At 55.6% G+C, this 21,166-nt stretch overlaps 1 protein-coding gene across 2 annotated transcripts; it reads right to left on the minus strand.

Annotated features, from left to right (window-relative positions):
- Nucleotides 1-1,614: 1,614 nt before the first annotated feature.
- ARHGAP1 (Rho GTPase activating protein 1) lies at nt 1,615-21,105 on the minus strand. Of its 2 annotated transcripts, XM_040259141.1 has the most exons (13): nt 20,985-21,105; nt 16,984-17,165; nt 16,637-16,732; nt 10,201-10,288; nt 6,047-6,178; nt 5,595-5,681; nt 5,302-5,400; nt 4,577-4,684; nt 4,420-4,496; nt 4,164-4,241; nt 3,707-3,835; nt 3,427-3,530; nt 1,615-3,286 (listed from the first exon to the last, which is right to left on the minus strand). In XM_040259141.1, exons 2-13 carry the CDS (start codon nt 17,114-17,116, stop codon nt 3,098-3,100), a joined length of 1,320 nt encoding a protein of 439 aa, XP_040115075.1. In that variant the 5' UTR covers nt 17,117-17,165; nt 20,985-21,105; the 3' UTR covers nt 1,615-3,097. The 2 variants fall into 2 exon arrangements, with proteins under 2 accessions (XP_040115075.1, XP_040115076.1); XM_040259142.1 differs by lacking the exons at nt 16,637-16,732; nt 16,984-17,165; nt 20,985-21,105 and adding an exon at nt 15,109-16,462.
- Between the last annotated feature and the right edge of the window lie 61 nt (nt 21,106-21,166).

Below are 21,166 nucleotides of genomic sequence, written 5' to 3' on the forward strand. Positions count from 1 at the left end.
CAAACAAACAACTGTCTCCCGACCGCCTGCCTCATCATTTCCTCATCATTTCACCGCTCCTCTGTTCCAAATAGTCACCCAGCTTAGAGTTGGGCAGACCCAGGGAGACAGGTGGCCAGCACCTTCTGTTTGAGCTATCTGGACAAAGGGGGCGGGCTGAGGGGGACTGGCTTCCTGGAGCTCAACGCCTCAACGTTTATAACCATTGCCTTGATTGTACAGCCTTGGCCCGCCTTCCTCCACCAAATCAAGCAATGAGGAGATAAAAGAACAGGCCTGACGGAGGCCACCATACCCTCCTGACTGCAATCAGCCGGCAAGCAGCTAACAGCTGGAACTTGGTCACTGTGCCAAGTGAAACTACGGCCTGTGCTCCTGTGACATACCATTTTTTAAAATTGTGGTAAAATACATATAACAAATTTTACCATCTTAAACCTTTTTTTTTTAAATATTAACTTTGCAGAACCAGTTCTTAGTTGTGGCAGGTGGGATCTTTTAGTTACGGGCTGTGAACTCAGTTGTGGCAGGTGGGATCTATCTAGTTCCCTGACCAGAGATGGAACCCAAGCCCCCTGCACTGGGAGTATGCAGTCTTAGCTACTGGAGCACCGGGAAGTCCCTATCTTAACCTTGAAATCAAAGCCAAACCTGCTCAAAAGAGGCAAGCTGGATCTTTCATAGCCTCCACGCAACTGGGTAGCAGATGGAAACAGCCAAGTTCTCCGGCTGAGGGAAATATAGGGAGGGCCAGAATGGTCAGGAGATGAGGGCTCCAACCCTGGCTGCTACCAGAGGGTGGGCCTGACACTTCATTCATCTGCGACATGACCATCATCCCAGTTTCCACCAGGCACTCATTCTGTTAGGCCATGTGTACATTATGGTTGGCCCTTGCACCTGTGGGTTCCACATCTGAGAGCTCCCCCAAACTTGGATAGAGAAATATTTGGAAAAGGGAAATTCCAGGAAGTTCCAAGAAGAAAAACTTGAATCTGCTGCATGTTCGAAACTATTTACATGGCGTGTACATTGTATTAGGTATTCTAAGTAATCCAGAAATGATTTAAAGAAAAGATGTATGGAGGTTATATTGCAACTACTGCGCCACTTTATATATGGGACTCATACACCCTTGGATTTTGGTATCTCGGGGTGGGGGTGGCTGGAACACATCCCCCACATCTAGGAAGGGCAACTGTATTTCTGATCTTCTGAGACACGAAGCAACAGTCTCAGCGACGGGACCAGTTGCATGACAATTACCAGAACTGGTTGCGAGTGATGGAACCAGGATTCAAACCCTGGCCTGACTCCAGAGCTCATGCTATGATCCGCTCTGTTTGGGGGACAGAGGTCCTGGTTAATAGGATTTGGCGATTGGGGGCCAGCTGGAATGCTACAGGTGCAGAAAGAATGGAAGGTAACTGTTCACGCTTCTAAGCCTCGAAGACGCTCAGAAAGCTGTCTTCATACCAGCAGGATGTGGAAGGGGTCAGACGGACGAGGAGGGGCTGCCTGCAGCCCCTCTGCCCCTCTTCCACAACCCCACACTGTTCTGAGCCTCCCACCTGGTTCTGAGCTTCCATGCCCACTTCTATGATCAGCCAGATGCAAAGTTTTCCATCTTGATTTTTACTGAAATATAAAAAGTGCAAAGGTAAAATACATGATTGGTGCCAAGGAAGTCATTAAGTATGAATGTGAACACTTGATTCACAGTACAGGTCCCCCGCGCCCCCAGGGTAAAGACTAGTGGTGAGGGCGGGGTGGGGGCTGGGGACAGGAGAGAGACCAAACAGATCCACGAGGCTCCCCAGTAAATGGGATGGTGAGCAACACCTGATATACAAAGGAAGGCAGACAGCAGAAGCCTGGGCCTGGCCTGGAGACAGTGCGGCTGGCAACAGCCACATCCATCCTCGGGGGTCCTGACACACCAGTGTCCTGGGAACAGAGCCCAGTGAGGTCAGGCCCCAGGCCACGCCCAGCTTGCAGATGGGGCAGGGCTGGTCAGTGAGGCCTCCACGGTGTGGGCTCTGGCCGAGGCCTCAGGAAGGAGGTTCACCAGGAAGGGACAGCTGGAAAGAGGGGCCTCCGCCATCACCAGGCCCAGGGGGAGGCTGCTAGAACTTACCTGGCAGGGGCCAATCTAAGCAGCAAAGTCTCTACCCGGCCCCTCCCGGAGTCCGCAACTGGAGGAGCCACCACCCATCTGAGGCCCCGAGTCAGCCAGCAGGGCCCCCCATGACTCCACAACAGACGAGGTCAAGGATCTGGCAGTGGGGAGGGGGGAGAGGCAAGGCGGGGGGTGGGCGGGGGCTGCTGGTCACTGGTCTCACCGGACCCTAGGGGGTGTTAGGGCTGAGAGTGGGGCGTCTCTTCTGAACGGAGGCAGGGACGCAGCCCCGTCCCCCAAGCTCCCAGTCCGGGCAGGAGAACCGGGGGGCGGTGAGGATGCCCTGGGGGCAGTACCATCTGGGAAAGGCGGACCCAGGATGTGCAGAAGAGAAGGCCATTGTGGGACTCCTGCCTGCCATCCGTTTGCTGTGGAAGTGCCAAAGGCTGAGCCGTCAGAGGGGAGATGACACGAACAGGGTGCCTACCACCAGGCCTGCAGCCAAACAGGGAAGAGCCTCAGCAGGGCCAGTCCAGCCAGCTTAGCCTTTCGCTCCCCAGCAGGCAGAAGAGGGAGGACCAGCCCCGGCTACCAGCCCAGCCGGCAGTGATTCTGGCATCTCCAGTTGCCAGGGAGAGAGGCAGGAGGAAGCAGGGGAATGGCTGCTGGGGCCAGGCCTCCCGGCCGAAGAGCCGCGGCCAGCTCCGCAGAGCCTCGCAGGAGCCAGGGACCCAAGGAGGCAGTGAGAAGTATAAGGCGAAGAGAGAAGGTCTTGTGGTTACAGTGAGGCCTCCAGCCGGCCAGGTGGGCCAGCCAGAAAGGGAGGAGGAGCTGTCTGGGGGTGGGCTCCAGCCTCCCTCTCCAAGGGGACTCAGAGCCCCTTTTCTGGGCAGGACCCCCTGGCATTTGTAAGGCTGAAGCCAGGAGGGAGAGTCCAGAGTGGGGGCTGCCGGAGCAGGGGGCGGGCGGGGCGGGCACTCAGAGCCCCTTGCCGTCGGGGCTAGGAAAGAGCTCCCCTTGGTGATCCAGGAGGAACTTAGTGAACGTGTTGATGGGATTAATAGCCTTGAGGGTGATGGCGGCGTCCTTGGCCCACAGGAGGTTAGGGCCGAAGACGACGGCCAGGTTAGTGTTGGTCATCTTGTTCTGGTCAGAGAGGGCCGAGATCTGCGGGAGGAACGGCGGGGTTGGAGGGGGCGCTGCAGGCGGAAACCACAGACCCTGCCTCCCGCTCCGACACCCAAGTCCAGGAGCAGCGGCCCCCGCCCCCACTCCAGGCGAGCGGAGAGGCCGGCCCCCAGCCCTACCTGCACGAGGAAGGCGGTGAGGAAACGCAGCACCAGGTAGTTCTCCTCGGGCAGCGTCTGCAGGGCCTGCAGCGTGGCCTTCACCCTCCGACCCTCGTCGATGTCTGTGAGGAATGGGCGCCTGGGTCACACGGGCCCATGGCCGGACTGGTTCGGGAGGCCCTATCAGGAGGCCCGAGGGAGACCCCCAAGCAGATTTTTCCTGGGCGGACAGGCGCGCTCTGAGGCCAGCTGCGACCCCACCCTGCGGACGCTGGGGAGGGGAGAGGGGGCCACTCACTGAGGAAGCCCACCACGTGCGAGTAGAGGTCAAAGGTGAGCAGGGGCTCGGGGAGCTCGCGGAGGAATGTCTTGAGGATGACTGCCGGCAGGTGCAACTCGTTGTACTGCTCGAAGTCCACAGGCAGCCCTGGAGACGCGAGGGCGGGGCGCGGAAAGGCGCTGGGCGGGGCCCGGAGCCCAGCAGCCAATCCTGGCCGCCCCCTTGGCCACAAGCCCCGCCTCCCACGAGACTGGGGCGCAGGGCCGGCCGGGCGCTGAGTGCCGGCCCTGCACACACACCATGGCCCGTTCCTCGCCTCCCTCCAGAAACCTCACCTAGGAGGAAGTGGGTCTGGGACAAGCAGGCAGGAGTGAGACCCGTGTAATCATATCAAATGCCACAGAAACCACACACACACCACACACACGATCTGCACCGGCCCTCGAGGTTCAGCACATCCCTGGGGGCCACTCACCCATGTTGTACTTGTGCTGAACTTCCCGGACAACCTGGGTGTTGGCCGACCTCCGGAAAATCCCCTCAGTGGTGAGACCTGGCAAACGGCCGGGCCTGGTGAGTCTCAGAGCTCTGGGGCGCCGTGTGGACTCCCCCAACCCCTTCCGCGCGCCTTGGGCTTCCCATCCGGGTCAGGGCGGGTACTGATGCACGTGGGACCCCGCCCAGCCCTGCCCCGCAGCTCCCCGAGGGCGGAGGGCGCGCCGGGCACTCACCGTGGGCCCGCAGGTAGGCAACGGTCTCCCGCAGCACAAGCGGAATGGGCTGCTGCTCTGGGTTCTTCTCCCGAAGCCTGCGGGCACGAGGCTGTGAGGGCCCTGCCGCCCTCCCGGTCCCCGGATGCCGGCCCCACCCCACCTTTCGCGTACTCACTGCTGTAAGGAGACCCCGAACTGCTGGTTGGGCAGAGGGGGCCGTGGTGGCATAGGCTTGGGGGCGGTCGCGGGGCTCTTCTGTGTAGACTTGAGGAAGTCGTCATACCTGCGGGAGCAGTGGGGAGGGTCGGGCCCCGCCGGCTCTGGGGTCACTATGGCAACTCTTGTGTGTCAGACACTGGGCTGCCTTACACGGATGACCTCATTCAGTCCTCCCACCAACCCAGCTTTGCCCAGGAGTAAGTGAAGACTTCAAAAAGACATCACAGCGCAGGAGCTGAGCTCCCGGTGTCAGACGGCAGCTTCCCACTGGCTCTCTGTTATCTCAGGGCTACTCTCTCACCTAGTCCCCCCCTCTCCCTCCCCTACTCTGTCCACCAGGGAGGGAGGCTCCAGGGTGAGGGAGCTGTGCTGTGTACACAGAGCGTATTCACATGGCTATACAACAAAAACGAACACAACAGTGTAGAGCGATTACACGCCACTGAAAACAAACAAACAAAAAAAAGATTCAGCGACAGAGCTTCTCAGCGGCAGATATGGGGCCTGAACTCGCTCACTCTGACCCCATGTACTGCCTCTTTCTCGTTACATCTGCATCCTCGGTGAATCCTGGGGGTCTCAAGGCTGCTTCTCCCCTTGGCCAGCACACCCTCCCCCCCACAGGCATGACCTGCATGTAGAGTGCCCGCCGGGCACACACGGCCCCCGCCCCGGCCTCACTTGAGCACTTGGCGGGGGATCCCCAGTTGTTCCAGCTTCACATGCTCGCTCAGCTCACTCAGGTAATTCACGTAGAAGATCTTCTGCCCGAACTTGAAGCTGTTGGTGGGAAGAGAGCGCGTGTGGGTCCAGGGCGGGCTGGCTCCAGCAGGCCTCCGCGCGCTCTCAGCGGACCACCCGGGTCAGGCAGAGGCCTGACCGGTCTGTCCCCAGAAAATGGTGGCTTCCTGGGGACCTGCTTCACAGCTCACAGTGGGGCATGAGAGACCAGTGCCCGCCCTGGACCCACACACCTAATGATGGGCTTAAAGAGGATGAGCAGGGTCTTGATGAACATGGTGGGGTGCACGATGTACAGGGCCTTGATGTTCTTCTTGTACCTGCGGAGACAGAGCAGGCGCTCAGGGGCAGGCAGAGCTGGGCCTTGATGCACGTTTCCTGACTTGATGACTCGCGGTAGGCCTGCCAGGTGAAGTGCCACTGCAGCCCTATTTTACACATTAGAAAACCGGCTCGGAGAGCTTAAGGAGCACGAAAGGCCATGGAGGGAGTCAGCAGAGAAAAGGATTTAAGCCCAGGCCGTTCCAAGTTGGGAGTCTTAGTGTTCCGTCTACCCAGGTGGGGGGGCACCCGCCTCCCCCGGGGCATGGAATACACACTCCTGCCCAAGCAGAGGGCAGCCCAGCATGGGGCGGAGGTGCTGGCCCCCAGGGGCCCTGGCCCTTCCCCCAAGGCCCCCACCCACTTGCGGTCAAACTCCCGGTAGGCGTCACGGAGCCAGCTGAAGGAGGGCTTGTTGTCGCTGGTGAGGCCGTGGTGCAGGTAGAGCAGCGTGTAGTCGCTCTCCACGTACTGGTCCAGGGTGTGCTTCAGGTACCTGCAAGAGACAGCCCCACTCAGGCCTGTCGTGTCCGCAGGGGAGGCCCGGGGAAGACAGCAAGAAGCTGTCCCCTCTGCCCACCCCCGCGGCCCGCCGGTCTATTCTGGCTGCACAACGGGTCACGGTGTTGTGGACGAGGAACAGCTGGGCTGGGCGAGGAATAACAGTAACAACAGTTCTCCTGAGCACTGACTAGAAGTCAGGAGACCAGGACTCTTACTGGAGCCGCCTCACATACCTCCAGTCAACATGGGAACAGCCTTTCCGCTCCCGGGACTGCTGTGAGTGGATGATGGCGGTCACCATTCATCAGGATTGAGCTTTCAGTGTCTACCAAGCACTTTGCACACAGTATCTCATGCCTTCCTCATTATAATGGAAGCTGACACTATTCCCCTCTTACAAGTGAGGGCAATGAGGCTCAGAGAGGTCAAGCTTGTGGGAGAGCCTGGAGGTGAACCGACTCCGAGTGTGGCCACGTTGATCATGGGACAGGTCTGCCTTTCACACCCACAGGGCTGGCTGCGGAGCACTGTGAAAGGGGATCAGAGTGGACAGGGGGCCTCCTCTCCTGCTCCAGGGTTTTTTCTGGACAGCTTGTGGACCAAGGACCCACAGTCAAGTTCCCAATCCTCACAGCACAATACCTACCATCTAATACAAACACACACGCTGGGCTCATCTGAGGTGGGGAAGTAGGAAGTGAATGAATATGAATTCCAGAGAGGAAGAGGAGCCCTGGGGAAAACCCTCATCTCGCCTGGCCTACAGCTCCCAGGTCCCAGGAGGAACGCTGCTCCAGGTGGGGAGGCTGGGCGCGCAGGAATGCTAAGGGCTTCCAAGGAGACACGGGGAAGGAGGAAAGGAGCTGGGAAAAGTGCCCAAGGATGGGACTAAGTGCCCAGACACAATCTGACCTAACCCAGAGAGGATAACCTGAACACTGGTCCACGGGTGCCCAGCTGGGACAGCACTGGTGGGCGCGTGAGGTGTCTGATGCCAGATTGATTATCTTAATTCTGATCATCATCACTGCACAATAATTTACCCCTTATACACACTGAGCACTTTGCAAAAAAAGCTGTCACATAAAAAGAGGGCATTTTGCAACTGTAGAATGGCAAAGTTAGGGGCTTCCCTGGTGGTCCAGTGGTCAAGACTCAGAGCTTCCACTGAAAGGGACACGGCCTCAATCTCTGGTGGGGGAACTAAGAGCCCGCGTGCCGCACGATTGATTTATTTACAAAGATAAATAAAACAGCAAAGGTTGTAGTGAAAATACACTCATCCTTTGATAAATGTTATGACATTTGGGAGGGCAATGAAGTGATGTTTATCAGAAGCTATAAAATGTTCATACTGTTTGACCTGGTAAAAATGTGTCCAGGAATTTATCCCAAGGAACTAATCAGAGATGGACAGAAATGTTTTAATAAAAGGCTGTTCATTATAGCCTGTTTTATAATGGGGGGAAAAATGAGCAGCAAACTCAGTGTCCAAGAATAGGGAATTGGTTAAATAAATCACAGGACATCTATAAATAGAATACCCCACAGGATGTTTCTGCGAACAGAACCAATCTGTGAAGCTAGATGTAAGAACAGCGACTACACTTTGGGGCAGTGACTGGAAGAGCAAAGGGAGGTTTGTGGGTGTGGATGACATGGGTATATTTAATTTTTGAAAATTCATCAAGTAGTATACATAATGTGCTTGCTTTCCTAAATACATATATCTCGATAACAATTTTTTAAAAGGATGTCCTTGAGGAATATCTAATGCTCAGAAGATAAAAACATCATGTACTATATAAAACTGACTATAGAGTCCAATATATGTTACAGAAAAAAAAAATAGGACGTGAATACACTAAAATATTACCAGTGGTTTTTCTCTCCAGGTGGTGGGTTTATGGGACGTTTTATCGCTCTCTATACTTCTTAATCACTATCTACATTTTTCTAAATTCTTGAAATCTGTGATACAGATGAATACAATAGCATTTCACGTATATTTTCTTACCTAAGGCCCACACCATCCCGTGAAATGAGCACAATTCTTATTTTTATGGGGCTCAGGAGAGACCTGACCCAAGCACGCAGCTAGTTAATGGCAAGGCTGCAGTTTCATTGGTCTGCATCCAAGCTTCAGGCACTTTCTGTTTCAACCCCCCAGATCTGACTGGATAGCTGGGAAAAGCCAAGCCTGAGATAATCAGACTGGAAAGAAGATGACAGGACTGATGTGAGATGAAAGTGTCTCCTTGCCAGGCTGGGTGGAGGGGGTAAGACAGGACATGGGACAGAGGGTTTCCTGAAGCCCCCAAGTAGGGGGCAGCCTTACTCGGCAAGCTCGCTCCTGAAAATTGGGTGCTCTCCCACCTTCCCTCCTCTGACTTCCTCCCACTTGGACCATCATTTGGCCAGGAGTCTGTCCCATGTCTTGCCAGATGCTGAGATAAAACCAGAGAGATAGGAGGGCATGTGACTCAGCCCCCCTCAGGCGAGGGTCCCTGGCCTGTTCCTGGCTGGGCCATAGGACAGGCCTGGGAAAGGCTCTGCTTGCCCGCACGGCTGAGGAGCCCCAGGAGGAGGGCTCCGGAGACTAGAGGGAAAGCAGTCACACAGGACCGCAGAGACTCAGCCCGGCCCCGGCTCACAGGACTGCAGACTGCACTCCGCCACCCCCGCCCGCCCCTGCGCCTTTCTGCTGCAGCAGCCTCAGGCTGTCCCTGACCCCACACCAGCCCCTCCACATCCACAACCTTTCCGGACCCCCAAAGAGCCGGTAAGGGCAGGGCAGACATTCTCAGCCGCGGGGAGTGCTTTGAAGTGGATGGGAAAGGAGCGCAAGAAGGGAATCTGTGCACACACGGAGGAGGAGCCTCAGGAGGAAGGCAGCTATGGCCTTGTCTCCACACGCGCTATGGGCCCAGCGCAGGCCTGGTGGGGGCCCAGGGACCCACACTTATCAGAACAGAGCCTGTCAAACTTCCGCTTTCAGTCAGCCTTCGAACTTGCCTCCAGAGATTTCCAGACCAACCAGAGCTATTTCATCCATTTGGCTATCAGAATCCACATAGGTACAGAAGTCGTTTCACCAGATGTGGCATAAAATACAATTAATGGTAATTATTCATGTAAATGGTGAACAACTGTAACCGCCTCAGACTGATCATCATCTTAATCAGGCCTCGTGTTTGGACAGTATTTGACTTTTCAAAGTATTTTCCCGAGCAGCATCTCACTCCTACAAGGAACAAGGACTGTATCATCCCCTAAGAAAAGTGAAAAGAAGCTGGAAGAGGTGAAGACCACTTGCCAAGGTCACGCAGATGGCTTCCAGGACTAGAAATCGGGTATGGTTCCTAGCCCACCCCCCAGATGTAAACTGGCTCGCTGAGGAGCTGCAGCTGGTGAAGGCTGTGCGCGCTGGAGCCTGTGGTCCGCAGTAAGAGAAGCCACGGCAATGAGAAGCTCCCGCTCACCGCGACTAGGGAAAAGCCCGCACGGCAACGAAGACCCAGCACAGTCAAACTTCAATAAAATTATGAAAAAGAAAAAAAAAAACCAGGGCTTCCCCGATGGCTCAGCGGTAAAGAATGCACCTACCAATGCAGGTTCAACACCTGGTCCGGGAAGATCCCAGATGCCACGGAGCAGCTACACCCGGGTGCCACAACTACTGAGCCTGTGCTCCAGAGCCGGGAGCCGCAACTACCGAGCCTGCGTGCTGCAGCTCCCGAGGCCCGAGCACCCTAGAACCCGGGCTCCGCCACAGCAGAAGCTGCTGCAATAGAGAAAAGCCGGTGCAGCTGCGAAGACCCGGCACAGCCAAAGACAGATAAACAAACAAAATGAGACCCCCTTTTCTCAGCAGAAGAGGGGAGGCCTTGAGGGAGGTGGCTGGCCCGGCACTCCCAGGGCAGGAGGGGGCAGGAAGGAAAATGGCCTCCCACCACAGGAGGGATCCGGGCACGTGCCCACCACTGCCCCCCCCCACCCCCCGTGGGCACTCACCCCAGAAGCTTGCTGTGGTCCAGCTGGTGGCTCGGGGGCATTCGGCAGGCACTGAACACAATGATCTTCCGCCCATACTTGTCATCTCCTAGGTGTGGAGAAAGATGGAAGACAGTAGGTGCGCGATCAGCCACAAGCAGTCAGGCGAGGATCTGAAAGGGGCCAGGCCTGGAGACCTGTGCCATTTAGCTCGGGGGCCAGGTGGACAGACCTCTGTGCAGCTGCCTGCACTCGAGGGCGTGTCGCTGAAGAAAGAGGGACAGGGTGCTCTCAGGGCTGCTGACCCGGAGTATAAAAAATACAATATGACTTTGTGAAGTCACGCCTGGTGGAAAACCACCCAAATGTCCATCAGAGGATGATGGGTGGATAAAGAAGATGTGGTGTGTCTGTGCAGTGGACTACTGCTTGGCAATAAAAAGGCAGGGAGCACTGATGCATGCCACATTGTGAGTGAACCTTGACACCAGGGTGCTAAGTGAAAGAACCTGAATGGAAACACACTGTTTGGTCCCACTCATATGAGCTATGTAGGTAAATTTGTAGCAAAGGAAAGCAAATCAGTGGTTACAGGTGCTGGGAGGAAGGGAGAATAGGGACTGATGCTTATGGTTATGAGGGTTGGCATGGGTGACACTGTGGATGAAATGATGGAGCTAGACAGAGGCAGTGGTTGGACAACAGCGAGCATGTACTAACCACCACCAAATTAAACACCTTAAAACCACTAATTTTACAGTATGTAAATTTCACCATAACTAAAGAAAACCCAAAAGAAGTCACAGCCGCCAAAGCAACTGCCATACATCTTATAATTCCACGCTTATCCCAGAAGCACCTGCTCTGAGCAGCCTGTATGTGAAAAACTTCTTGGAGCCACCTTCTCAGAAAGCCTGGGGCCACCGAGGAAATCAGTCTGATGACTTAATAGTCATGTCTTGCTCTTGACTACTAACAGCACTTCCTGATTTTTACTATCAGAACTATTGGCCACAGTTGATTGATCTCTGGACATTTCTACAAATCATTTCTTTCTCCTTAAGGATATTCTAAAGAACATGGAGTTCAGAGGAATTTATGATGCTTTGGAAAAGCGCTCATGGTGTAAATCCCTGAGGGATGTCTGTCCAAAACGAGTCACTGTTTCATGGTCTGACCATCTGGCCTTGTCACGAAGCCGGGGAGCTTCTGAGACACGAGACAGCCTCCCAAGGTGAGATGCTCTTCCAGGGTCAGTGTGGACCAAGGACCCCAAGCAAAGCCGGGTGGGGATAAGGTTCGGTCCCCCGTGCCCCATGTCCCAGGGCCTTTCCCTTCATCTTTAGCCTCACACTCTCCAGAGTCACCAGACCACACTCACCTAATGCCCCTCCTTCAGAGGCAAATTAAAAAAACATTTACACAGCCCACATGTCTGCCTTTCAACTCTGAGGACTAAGGGATTCCTTGACACTTTACTACTGAGTGTTCTTCTCCATGTTTAATGAACCATGGTCTTCATGATCCTTCTGGTCAGTGACTTAACCCAGGACTCAGTGCTTTGCCAAGGCTCTGCCCTTCTGCTCAAGGCTGAGGCAGGCTTCTGGAATGTGGGCGGCATGGCCTCAGTCCCTGCTGGTGCTCTGGCCTGAGCCCGCACCTCCCAGGCTTCTAGGAGTCTATCATGTCCAGCCTCTGGATCAACCCCTCCAACAATCCCATCTCCACTCAGAACACTGCCAAGCCTCTGTCGGCCCTGAAAGGGGCTAGGCCTTTCAGAAAGGCCCTCCCAGAATTTCCTGGATCAGGTTTCCCATCAGGCCCAGAGACTGGTTCCATTCTTCTTTCTAAACTGCCCCAACTTCCAGCCGTAGAGAATTAGAAACATCTACCTGTGCCTGTCTCTCCTGCCTTGACTCCCCTTTCCTCCTGAACCCCATCCTGAGCTGCGTAAAAGCCCCTCAGAAAGGCTCACAGGACTCTCCAGGCTTGGCCCCATCTCCCCGCCGTGGCAGGCTCACACTCCACACACTTTCAGGCCAGTGCACAGCAGGCGGCTTCAGCGACTGCTTCTCATGCCAGACAGACAGGACTTCCTCCAGGCAATTCTGCTCCTCTTTGCTATCTCCTCTAAACCCTTAAGACTTGTCCCAAGCAGAAGCCTGTGTCTCTCCTCCTTCCCCGGGGTAGGCCAGGGGCAATTTCCCGTGTGAACTGTCACCGATCTTTGCCATGACGATTTGACTCCCCTGTATAACTATCTTCATGTCTGTCTCTTCTGGAAGCGATGAACAGCTCACAGACGGGTGCCGCCTTGTCTGACTTTGAATGTCCAGTGCTGGTCCAGAGCCCAGCAACGTGATGGGTATTCAGGAAGCGCCGGTTGCCTGGCACAGGTCAGCCCAGCACGGTTCTATTTCTGAGTTTGCTCACGGTGCTATCTGGGTTATGAGACTGCTCGAGGCAGTTTCCCAAAGCGCAGGGCAGACTTTCTCCAGACTTCATAAGCCGAGATCCTTCTGCAAGCGTTCCTGAGGAGGAGACGGTGCAGCTCCGTCCAGCAGCAGGTCTATTTTGAAGAAGCAGGTGTCACCTGTTCTCCTTCACAGCCTGGCCCAGATCCTGAGGCGCTGGGTTCCTTAGCGGCCAGCGGGGGGTGGCTCTGCTGCCTGCTCTGATTCACCTCCCACTGACTTCGACAGAAGGAAGAGCAGGCTGGCAGGGGGCAAGGACGAAGGTTAGACTTGTGTACAGTCGGGAGCTTAATAACCCCTCGGCCTCCTACTATGACCCTGTGGCTGGAGGAGAGGCAGGGAAGGAGGTTTTGGGGGGAAGGGGAATGCATCATCTCTCTACTCCTCTCTGAATAGAGGAAACACCCAGGGTGCAGGGGGAACGCTGGGAGGAGCATCGAGGATTCTGAAAGACTGTCATCCCTGCCTTCCAACAGTAAGGTGACCCTCACTGGCTAGTGGCTCAGATGGTAAAGAATCTACCTGCAGTGCAGCAGACCCAGGTTTGATCCCTGGACCAGGAAGATCCCCTGGAGAAGGGAATGGCTACCCCTCCAGTATTGTTGCCTGGAGAATTCCACAGACAATGGAGCCTGGTGGGCGGCAGTCCATGGGGCTGCACAGAGTTGGACACGACTGAGTGACTCACACATACACTGGCTGGCAGACTTGAGGACTCTGGCAGGGCGGGAGGTCTGAGCTCACAGGGCCCTGGGATTTAAAGAGCTGGTAACTGGTTAAGCAAGCAGCCGAGGTGAGAGGCCAGAGGCCTGTGGTTCCACCACTCAGCTGCCCCAGCGCCTTGTAAATGGGACACTGGGTCCTCAACCGGGGCTCCACCAATGGGCGCCCACCGACGCCATGATGTTAGAGAAGAGATATTACCAGTCCGTGCATGTGTGTTCTGCAAAAGGGGGCCATACCTTTCATCCAAGGAGGCCGCCTGACCACTTCAAGAACCACTTCACAGGACTGTACGATCCGTGAAAGAAAGAGTGTACATTTTTCCTCAATGAATCAATGCTGACTACTGGGCTTATTCCAGAGTAAATGTTTTACAAACGCAAGTGAAGTCAGGATGGGGATGAGGGACAAAGTTGGGGGTGGGGGGCGGTCAGGGAGAGACCGGATGGCAAGAATCTCAGAGCAGCAAGGAACGAGGCAAGGGTAAGCCCCGGGCCCGGCACCTGCCCTCTCCTCCTTGGAGCGGAGCCCCAGCTGCCCAAGTCCTGGTGGCTCAGGCATCTGCCAGTAGGCAGGGGAACTGCTCCTCCAAGACTCATGCATGAAAAAGGCCTGGGAGTCCCCTCTTCATCTCAGAAGAAAACAGACTTCTACCCTGGAGACTGAAGGGAAAGAAGGAGCTGTGTCCCCAGAGCACTGAGGGAGAGGGCTCAGAGGGCAGGCCCGGCGCTTGTGAAACAGCACCAGGAAAAGACCAACTGCCTGAGAATGAAACCTCTGCCTTCCCCAGACACCGATCAGGAACTTCCCAGGGGTACCTGGGGGTTAGTCAGCCACAGCGCGCCTCCTCCAGCAGGCATTCTGGACGGGCCGGACCAGCACCCTCCCACAACCTGAGAGCAGGCGGCCAAGGAGGTGGGAGGTGGGAGCTGGGGCATGTTTGCGCAAAGGTTAAACTGCTGGCGATACTGCAAGCCAGCTGACATCACTGTTGGTGGCTTGAAATCTGCTATTGGCAGGTAAAAACTGAAAATGCTACAAATATTACAGTAACAGTATTTGGTTACTTTTTCCTTTCTGGAGGGCCAACTATTAAACATTTACCAGCATGTCACTGCAAAGAACCCACGTGGACCAATCAGATTTGACTGTGGAGCATGCCAGCAAGGACAACAGAGGACTGCAGAGGAGTTAGGGAACATAACCCACTTTCCCTTGCAGGAGGGGCTCCAAGGCCAGGAAACTGGACTCCCCGGACGTTGCCATAGTCTTCATCAAACAACTCCTGCTCGGGCAGTGCCAATCCGAACACCTCTCAGCAGTCAGAGAGGCACACGCACGGGGGATGCCCCCCGAGAGGGGCCCCGAGCCAGCACTCGGGCCAGGCCATGGCTTGCAAGCAGCCCCACGACCCACCGTGGACAAGGCCCCCTCCCTCCGGCTGTGGTTCCGCCACTCAGCTGCCCCAGCACCTTGTAAGTGGGACACTGGGCCCTCCTCTGGGGCGCTGTGCCCTTGGGGCTCTGCACATGTGCCCGCACAGCCCCCACGCTGTCAAACCTCCTAGAATCCTCTGCGATCTCCACCCCCCTTCCCTGGCCCCGGCGCCACCAGCTCCCAGCTCCCGGGAGTGGGGCTGCAATTAAGCTGGCCCCACCTGGCTTCCACCAAGAGCCCTTCTTGATCCACAGCCCAGAGAAGGCCAAGCACAGAGAGCCAGCAACACACCTACCTGGCTGGGCCCCCTCAGGCTCATCACACCCTGGAGAGACAGAAACAAGTTGCCGCCCGGCTCGCAAGGGTCGCACCTGCGGGGGCTGGGGGCAGCCTACCTGCTGTGCCAGCGACTTGGTCATGCGCACCAGGAGGGGGTCAGGAGACAGACTCCCTCACATCAGACACTCCCAACCAGAGCAGGGAAAGTTCTAAACCTTCAAGGGACCCTCCTGTGCTCAGGGCAGGACCGGATCACTAAAGAACTCTTGGCCTTGCTGAAGTAGGGCTGAGAGAGGCCACCACCAAGTTCTCTAAACCAGACCAGGGTAGGCGTCAGGGACATTGATGCCAAGGAAACACCTTGAAACGTTAGGAACAACGTTCTCAACTTCCCCACCCCTCCCCGAGCCCAGCATTCGGGAGAGACGGGGGGCTCCCTGCCCCTTCCCTGTGGCCGGATGCCTCCAGGTACCCCTCGGCCAGCACAGCACAGGGCTCCGGGGGCCACAAGCCATCTGGCTCCACCCCAAGACCTCAGAGCAGGGCCATGCTGCCACCCTGCTTACAGCTGAAGGAAAGACAAAGGATCCTACAGTTTCAATTTCCTCTTTCAGCAGGAGGACCTTAAGGGCAGAAACCAGGGCATCAATGTCTCTGCTTCCTCCCTGCTGCAGGGGTCTTCTGGGCCCCGTGTTATGAACAGCAGGGTGGGCACGCACTGAGGCCAAGACTCGAGGGGGCCCCCACACCCATTCTTAGCAGGTAGGACATGTGTGGGGAACCCGATGCTCCAGGAGTCACGTGGCTCCTAAGTCCCGCAAGGAGGCTCTGCCATTCCCGACTTAGAGTGGGGTTTCCCCAGAGGGACTGGCACCTCCCTGGGATTCCTAGGAACTCCTGGGGTAGAAAACTTGACCTGAGGCAAAGGGCAGGGCGTCAGTGGTCAGGGCCAACTAAGTTCTGGCTGGGCCAGACATATGTTCACCGCTGTCATCCTCTGAGCAACCCTGTGAGGAGGAAACGCGCTCAGAGGCAGACCTGGGAATACCACCCAGGGCTCTCAGCACGCCTCCCACACGCCATCCGCCAACGGAGACCAGGTCACAGGTCGGGAGGTGGTTGCGGGTGACCGACCCAGCGGCTTTCACAAGTGAGTCTGCTTGTTGAAAGAATGCGACGTGCAGGGAGCTCGGCTCAGCACCCTGTGACGGCCGAGGAGGCGAGGCGGGGGTGGGGGGGCAGAGGGAGGTCCGAGGGGTGCGTGTGTACACATGCACTGATGGCCGATTTCTGTGGCTGTATGGCAGAAACCAGCACAACATTGTAAAGCAATCATCCTCTGATTAAAAAACAAGCAAAAATAAAGTGAACTTGAAAAGAAAAACAAAAATGGTACATGGAACCGGAAGAGCTCCCCGGTCAGGGGTCAAGCCTGCCCCTCCCCTGCAGCCCCTTGCCCTCAGGCAGGAGGGGCTGGCTTCCTTAAGCCAGGAGTGCGGACTGTGGGGGACAAGGTGCAAGGCTAGGGGGCAGGGGGCGCTCACCTGCCACCTCCACGATCTGGTGCCGGGCGATGTCATAGTAAGGGTCATCCCACTTCAGGTGTGTGACAGGCTCTGGGGAGCTGCTCTTGGAGTCATCTGAGGAACACAGCAAAGTCAGGGGACGATCCGGGGGCTGCGCTAACGTCCCCCTCTGAGACTCGTGCTCTCTGGCCCTTCCCCAGGTAAGGCCTGTGCCCCAGCCCCACCCTCATCTGATCTGGTCTGCTCTGATGGGGGCTGATCTGTTTGTCCCCACCTCGTCCTCCCAGGGTCTTCCTTCCACAGGAAGTGCAGGTGGGTCTCCCCTTCTAAGGCACCCAAGGCTGCTGACATCAGGCCGCACCCACCTGACTTGGGAAAGTCGGGCATTTCATCTGAGGGCCAGTTCTTCTCATCAATGGAAGCTAGCTTCAGCTGGTTCAGAGCCTGGCTGGGGTCATCTAAGGTCAGGTCGTCCTGCAGCTCTGAGAGCGGGTCCATGGCCAAGCCTGCACCTCACAGCTCCACACGGCAGAACCCACAGAGAACCCTGAGAGACAGAAGGGAGCTGGCTGCTCAGTGAGACACTCTCTTCACCCATGACTTCTACGGCAAGCCCTCTGGCCCCCACTCTTTGCTCCCCTGTTTTGTCCCTGTTCCTTAACATCTCTCCCCCGTGCCAAGAGCACCATGGAGCTCCTGGCTTTCCTGGCTCCATGGTTTTCTGGCACGCTGTCAGGAAAGGCAGCTGAGGCAACAGAGGGCACGGCTCAGTGCCCGCCGTCAGGCCCCTCCAGCTGGATGTGCAAGGGCTGCGCCACACCCTGCACTGCCCATTGCCCTGCTGGGTCAGCCATGCCATCCCAGCTGCGGAGGGTCAAGGCCCGTGCCCCTCTCCTCTCCGGTCATAGAGCACGGACGCCTCCCAGACCCCAGCAGTTACGGGGAAGAGATTTTGCAAGACTCTAAGGAGCACAGGGTTGCTCCAGACCCCTGCCTGAAACAGGTCAGCTGTGGTCCTGGGAGCAGGAGGTGGCCAGAGGCAATAAGGGTGAAGGAAAAAGGCCACAGCCAAGGGGCCCAGCTGGGTTTGCCCCAGAACAGGATCGAGCAGCAGGAAATGCAATCTGCCTGCCAGTCACCGCGGACAGTCTGCAGGTTCCTGGAGGCTCCCAAGCCCACTCTACTCTGTGGGGACCTCCTGATGCCGGTTTCAGACCACCTTAAGGATGGGAGGGTACAGGTGGGGAAGGAGGAAGCCCACAATACCCAGAGTGCAGAGATCCGGGAGGTGGAAACTAGCACAGCAGCAGCCACAGGCAGGCAAGGAGAAGAGCCAGCTCTGACGTTGGGTCTGCTCGGGTCTGGGGTCTGGCCTTAGGGACGCGGCTGCATGCAGCTTGGAGGCGGCACCTTCTGCCCTCGGCCCTGACGAGAAGTTCACCCCTTCTGCCTTCACCAGCTCACCAGATGTGTAAGGGAGGGGAGTTTTAATTTAACCCATTCGGCCAACCCCGCAGGAGAGGCTGCTCTAAGTCCACTGCATTCCTGGAGCCCCGAAAAATGACATATATGGTCAGAGACTCAGCAGGGCAGATAAGGAGTGCAGACAAGACCCAGACGCGGGTAGGGGAGAAGAGGCGAGAACTGTGGGCCCAGATCCAGACCCTGGACACCTCTGAGTGACGTGACAACCTCCTGTGCACGTCTTGGCAAAGATTCTGGATGGCAAACTGGCGGCTCCCTACTTCCTTATGTAGCAACAACCTAGCAACAACTACCGTGTTAACAGAGCAACCACACTGCTTCAGTGGTAAAAGCTCTTTGAAAGTCTGGAGCCAAAACTGAGTCGCCAAACAACTCCCCTGCCCCACCCAAAAAGCACACCACAACTTCTTTTTCTTCCTCTTCCTGTCCTCTGGCCTTACCTGCTACCCTTATTCACTGCTTATCACCAGAGCACAAGTCCCTTTCCACAAACACTAGAAAGATGTCCTTTCTTGTTTGGGAAGGCATTTCTCCCACTGAGTGCCTCTGTACCCCTCACCCCAGCTCCCCATTCCATTTCGACCCTCCAACACCTAATTCAGAAATAAGCATCGCCCCAACATTCAGCCAGGAGGCTGTGAAGGCTCCCCCAGCGGGGACCCCTCTCACCAGGTAACAGGGACAGAATGCAGCTCACAGGAACCCTCTCCAGGCCTGAGCCTTCTCTCCATCCCCTCTGCTAGGTTATTGCCCAGAGACCAAGAGTTCCTTCAGCCCTGCCCCCAGCTGTTCCAGAGAAGTCTTCCTGCTCACGGTGGGTATTTGATGCTGTGAAAAAGGCATGGGAAGAGATACACCGAGACCTGGGCCATAGAGCTGCGTGGGTCACAAAATGCTGAGCAAGTCTTCTTCCTATCTAGGCCTAATTTCCTCGTCTACAGAAGTGAAGGTTCCTCCCAGAAATATAATTGTCCAGCGGTCTAAAATACTTATGCTAAAGTGGACAACAGGATTAGAAGAAACAGCTGGGAGTTGAAGTATGTATGAGGGAGGGAGAGGGACACTTTCTCAAAGGGAGATGAGTTTAACCCCACCTCTTCCAGTAACTCTTGCATTTTGCCAGGTCTTCCAAACTGACCTCTCTCCTGCCCCATAACCTCCTTTACCAGCACAACTAATCATTCTTGTTTCCACCTCCCAGCCAGTCTGGCCTCTCTCATCACTTTCCAACTAACAGCTTTTGCCCAAGTGAGCCCAGAAGCTCAGCTCCCATTCAGTGGGAGGGGAAGGGAGGCTAGTACAGGGAAACTGGAACATAAAATAGTGGAAAAGAAGTATCCTGGCTGCCTAAGACTCCTGTCGCTTACAAGTCCTGCACCACTCTGCAAAACACTCTTTTTGTTGTTATTTAGTCACTCAGTCATGTCCGACTCTTTTGTGACCCCACCAGGCTCCTCTGTCCATGGGGATTCCCCAGGCAAGAATACTGGAATGGGTTGCCATTTCCTTCTCCAGGGGATCTTCCCAACCCCGAGACAGAACCCATATCTCCTGCATTGCAGATAGATTCTTTACCACTGAGCAACCTGGGAAGCCTTTACTCTCAGAGTAAATTTTCCCTTCTCAGTTGGTAAAATGTCGACCTTTACAAAAATCTTCAAGACTCACTTTAGGCAGAAGTCCTGGAACTCTGAAATTCTGGAGAAATTAGTGGCTTTTTCCCTCAACAAAATCAGCATGTGCGTGAAATCTTGCATGAAATGTAAGGGATTCACAGGCCCTCTGAGAATTCCTGTTTAAGAAATCCTGCCTGACCTACTCAAAACTACATTTGGCACAGAGTAGATGCTCAGTTATTTTTTTGAGTAACAGAACAAGTCAATTTGTATCCTGAGAGGAAAAGGGAACCAACCACCCATGAAAGTGAAAGTGAAGTCGCTCAGTCGTGTCTGACTCTTTGTGACCCCGTGGACTGTAGCCCACCAAGCTCCTCTGTCCATGAGATTCTCCAGGCAAGAGTACTGCAGTGGGTTGCCATTTCCTGTGAGCTGGATACAAATTACTTTTTCACAACAGCACCAGTGAGGTATGTAAAACAAGAGAGGTATGTAAAACCCATTACAGTTTGAGAAACCTAGCACCAGAAAAAAAAAAAAAAAGTAATAATAAGGCAATTGCTTAGGGTCATACAGCAAAGTCAAGATTCTAACCCATGTCTACCTTAAGGTGGTCCCTTTGTGCAGGTCAATTCCTTCAGTATTCTCTAAGAGACTGTTATTCAAGAGATTCTCAAAGTTCTACAAAAAGGGCAAAGTAAAGCTTCTTCCCTAATCTCCTCTGTGGATAACTGGAATAAACAACATGAAATCGTATTCTCTGGCGTTGGGATCGCCCTCCTAGGTGGGACTCCAGAATTGTGAAAATGCAAATCTCACAACACAGCGGCAAAACTTCCAACTACAATCACATCTGCACAGAAACTCATGGTTTACCAAACCCGGCTTGGGTGTAATTTTCCCATGTCACGAAGAGGAAAATGTAACCCGAGAAATGGCAAAGGTGGAATACTTCTTCCCCCAAACCTCTTGGTCTTCGTGTTTGCCCAGCTGGGACCAGGGAGACTTGCCCTTCCCACGAGCTTGCTCGATGACAGCCAGCGAGGCGCCCAGGAACGAGGAAGTAAAGTCCTCTCACTTCAGAACCAAGTGGAGCAGAGCCCGCGCAGTGGGAAGGCCAGGTTCCCAGGCCCCACTCCATCCTCGCACCCTTCCGCGGTTCTGCTCCGATCCTCCCCATCCGAACCCCCTTCCTTCAGAAGATCTGACCGGTCCCTTTCCTGCCCCCGTCACCCCCCAGGGAGACCCAGCACCCCGCAGCTCACCGTGGAGGGGCACCGCTCTCCCTGCCACGCCTGTCAAAGATCTGCAAACATCCGGCTCTTCTGTCTCACGGGGAACCGCCCCCTCCCAGTCCCTTCACTCCCCAGCCACTTCCGCCACACCTCCAACCTACTTCCGACCTGCCGCCGGGTCCCAACGAGCCCTTCGAGGAAGCTCCTCCCCT

This window comes from Oryx dammah, unplaced genomic scaffold, assembly GCF_014754425.2.
Source record: "Oryx dammah isolate SB20612 unplaced genomic scaffold, SCBI_Odam_1.1 HiC_scaffold_17, whole genome shotgun sequence".
NCBI classification, from domain to species: Eukaryota; Metazoa; Chordata; class Mammalia; order Artiodactyla; family Bovidae; genus Oryx; species Oryx dammah.

Coding starts and splice junctions, on each gene's coding strand:
- ARHGAP1 (XM_040259141.1), bottom strand. CDS start 17,116: ATGGACCCGCTCTCAGAGCTGCAGGACGACCTGACCTTAGATGACCCC. Junction 3,836..4,163: donor TCAGCACAAGTACAACATGG/GTGAGTGGCCCC, acceptor TCGCGTCTCCAG/GGCTGCCTGTGGACTTCGAG. Junction 3,531..3,706: donor GCACGTGGTGGGCTTCCTCA/GTGAGTGGCCCC, acceptor CATTCCTCACAG/ACATCGACGAGGGTCGGAGG.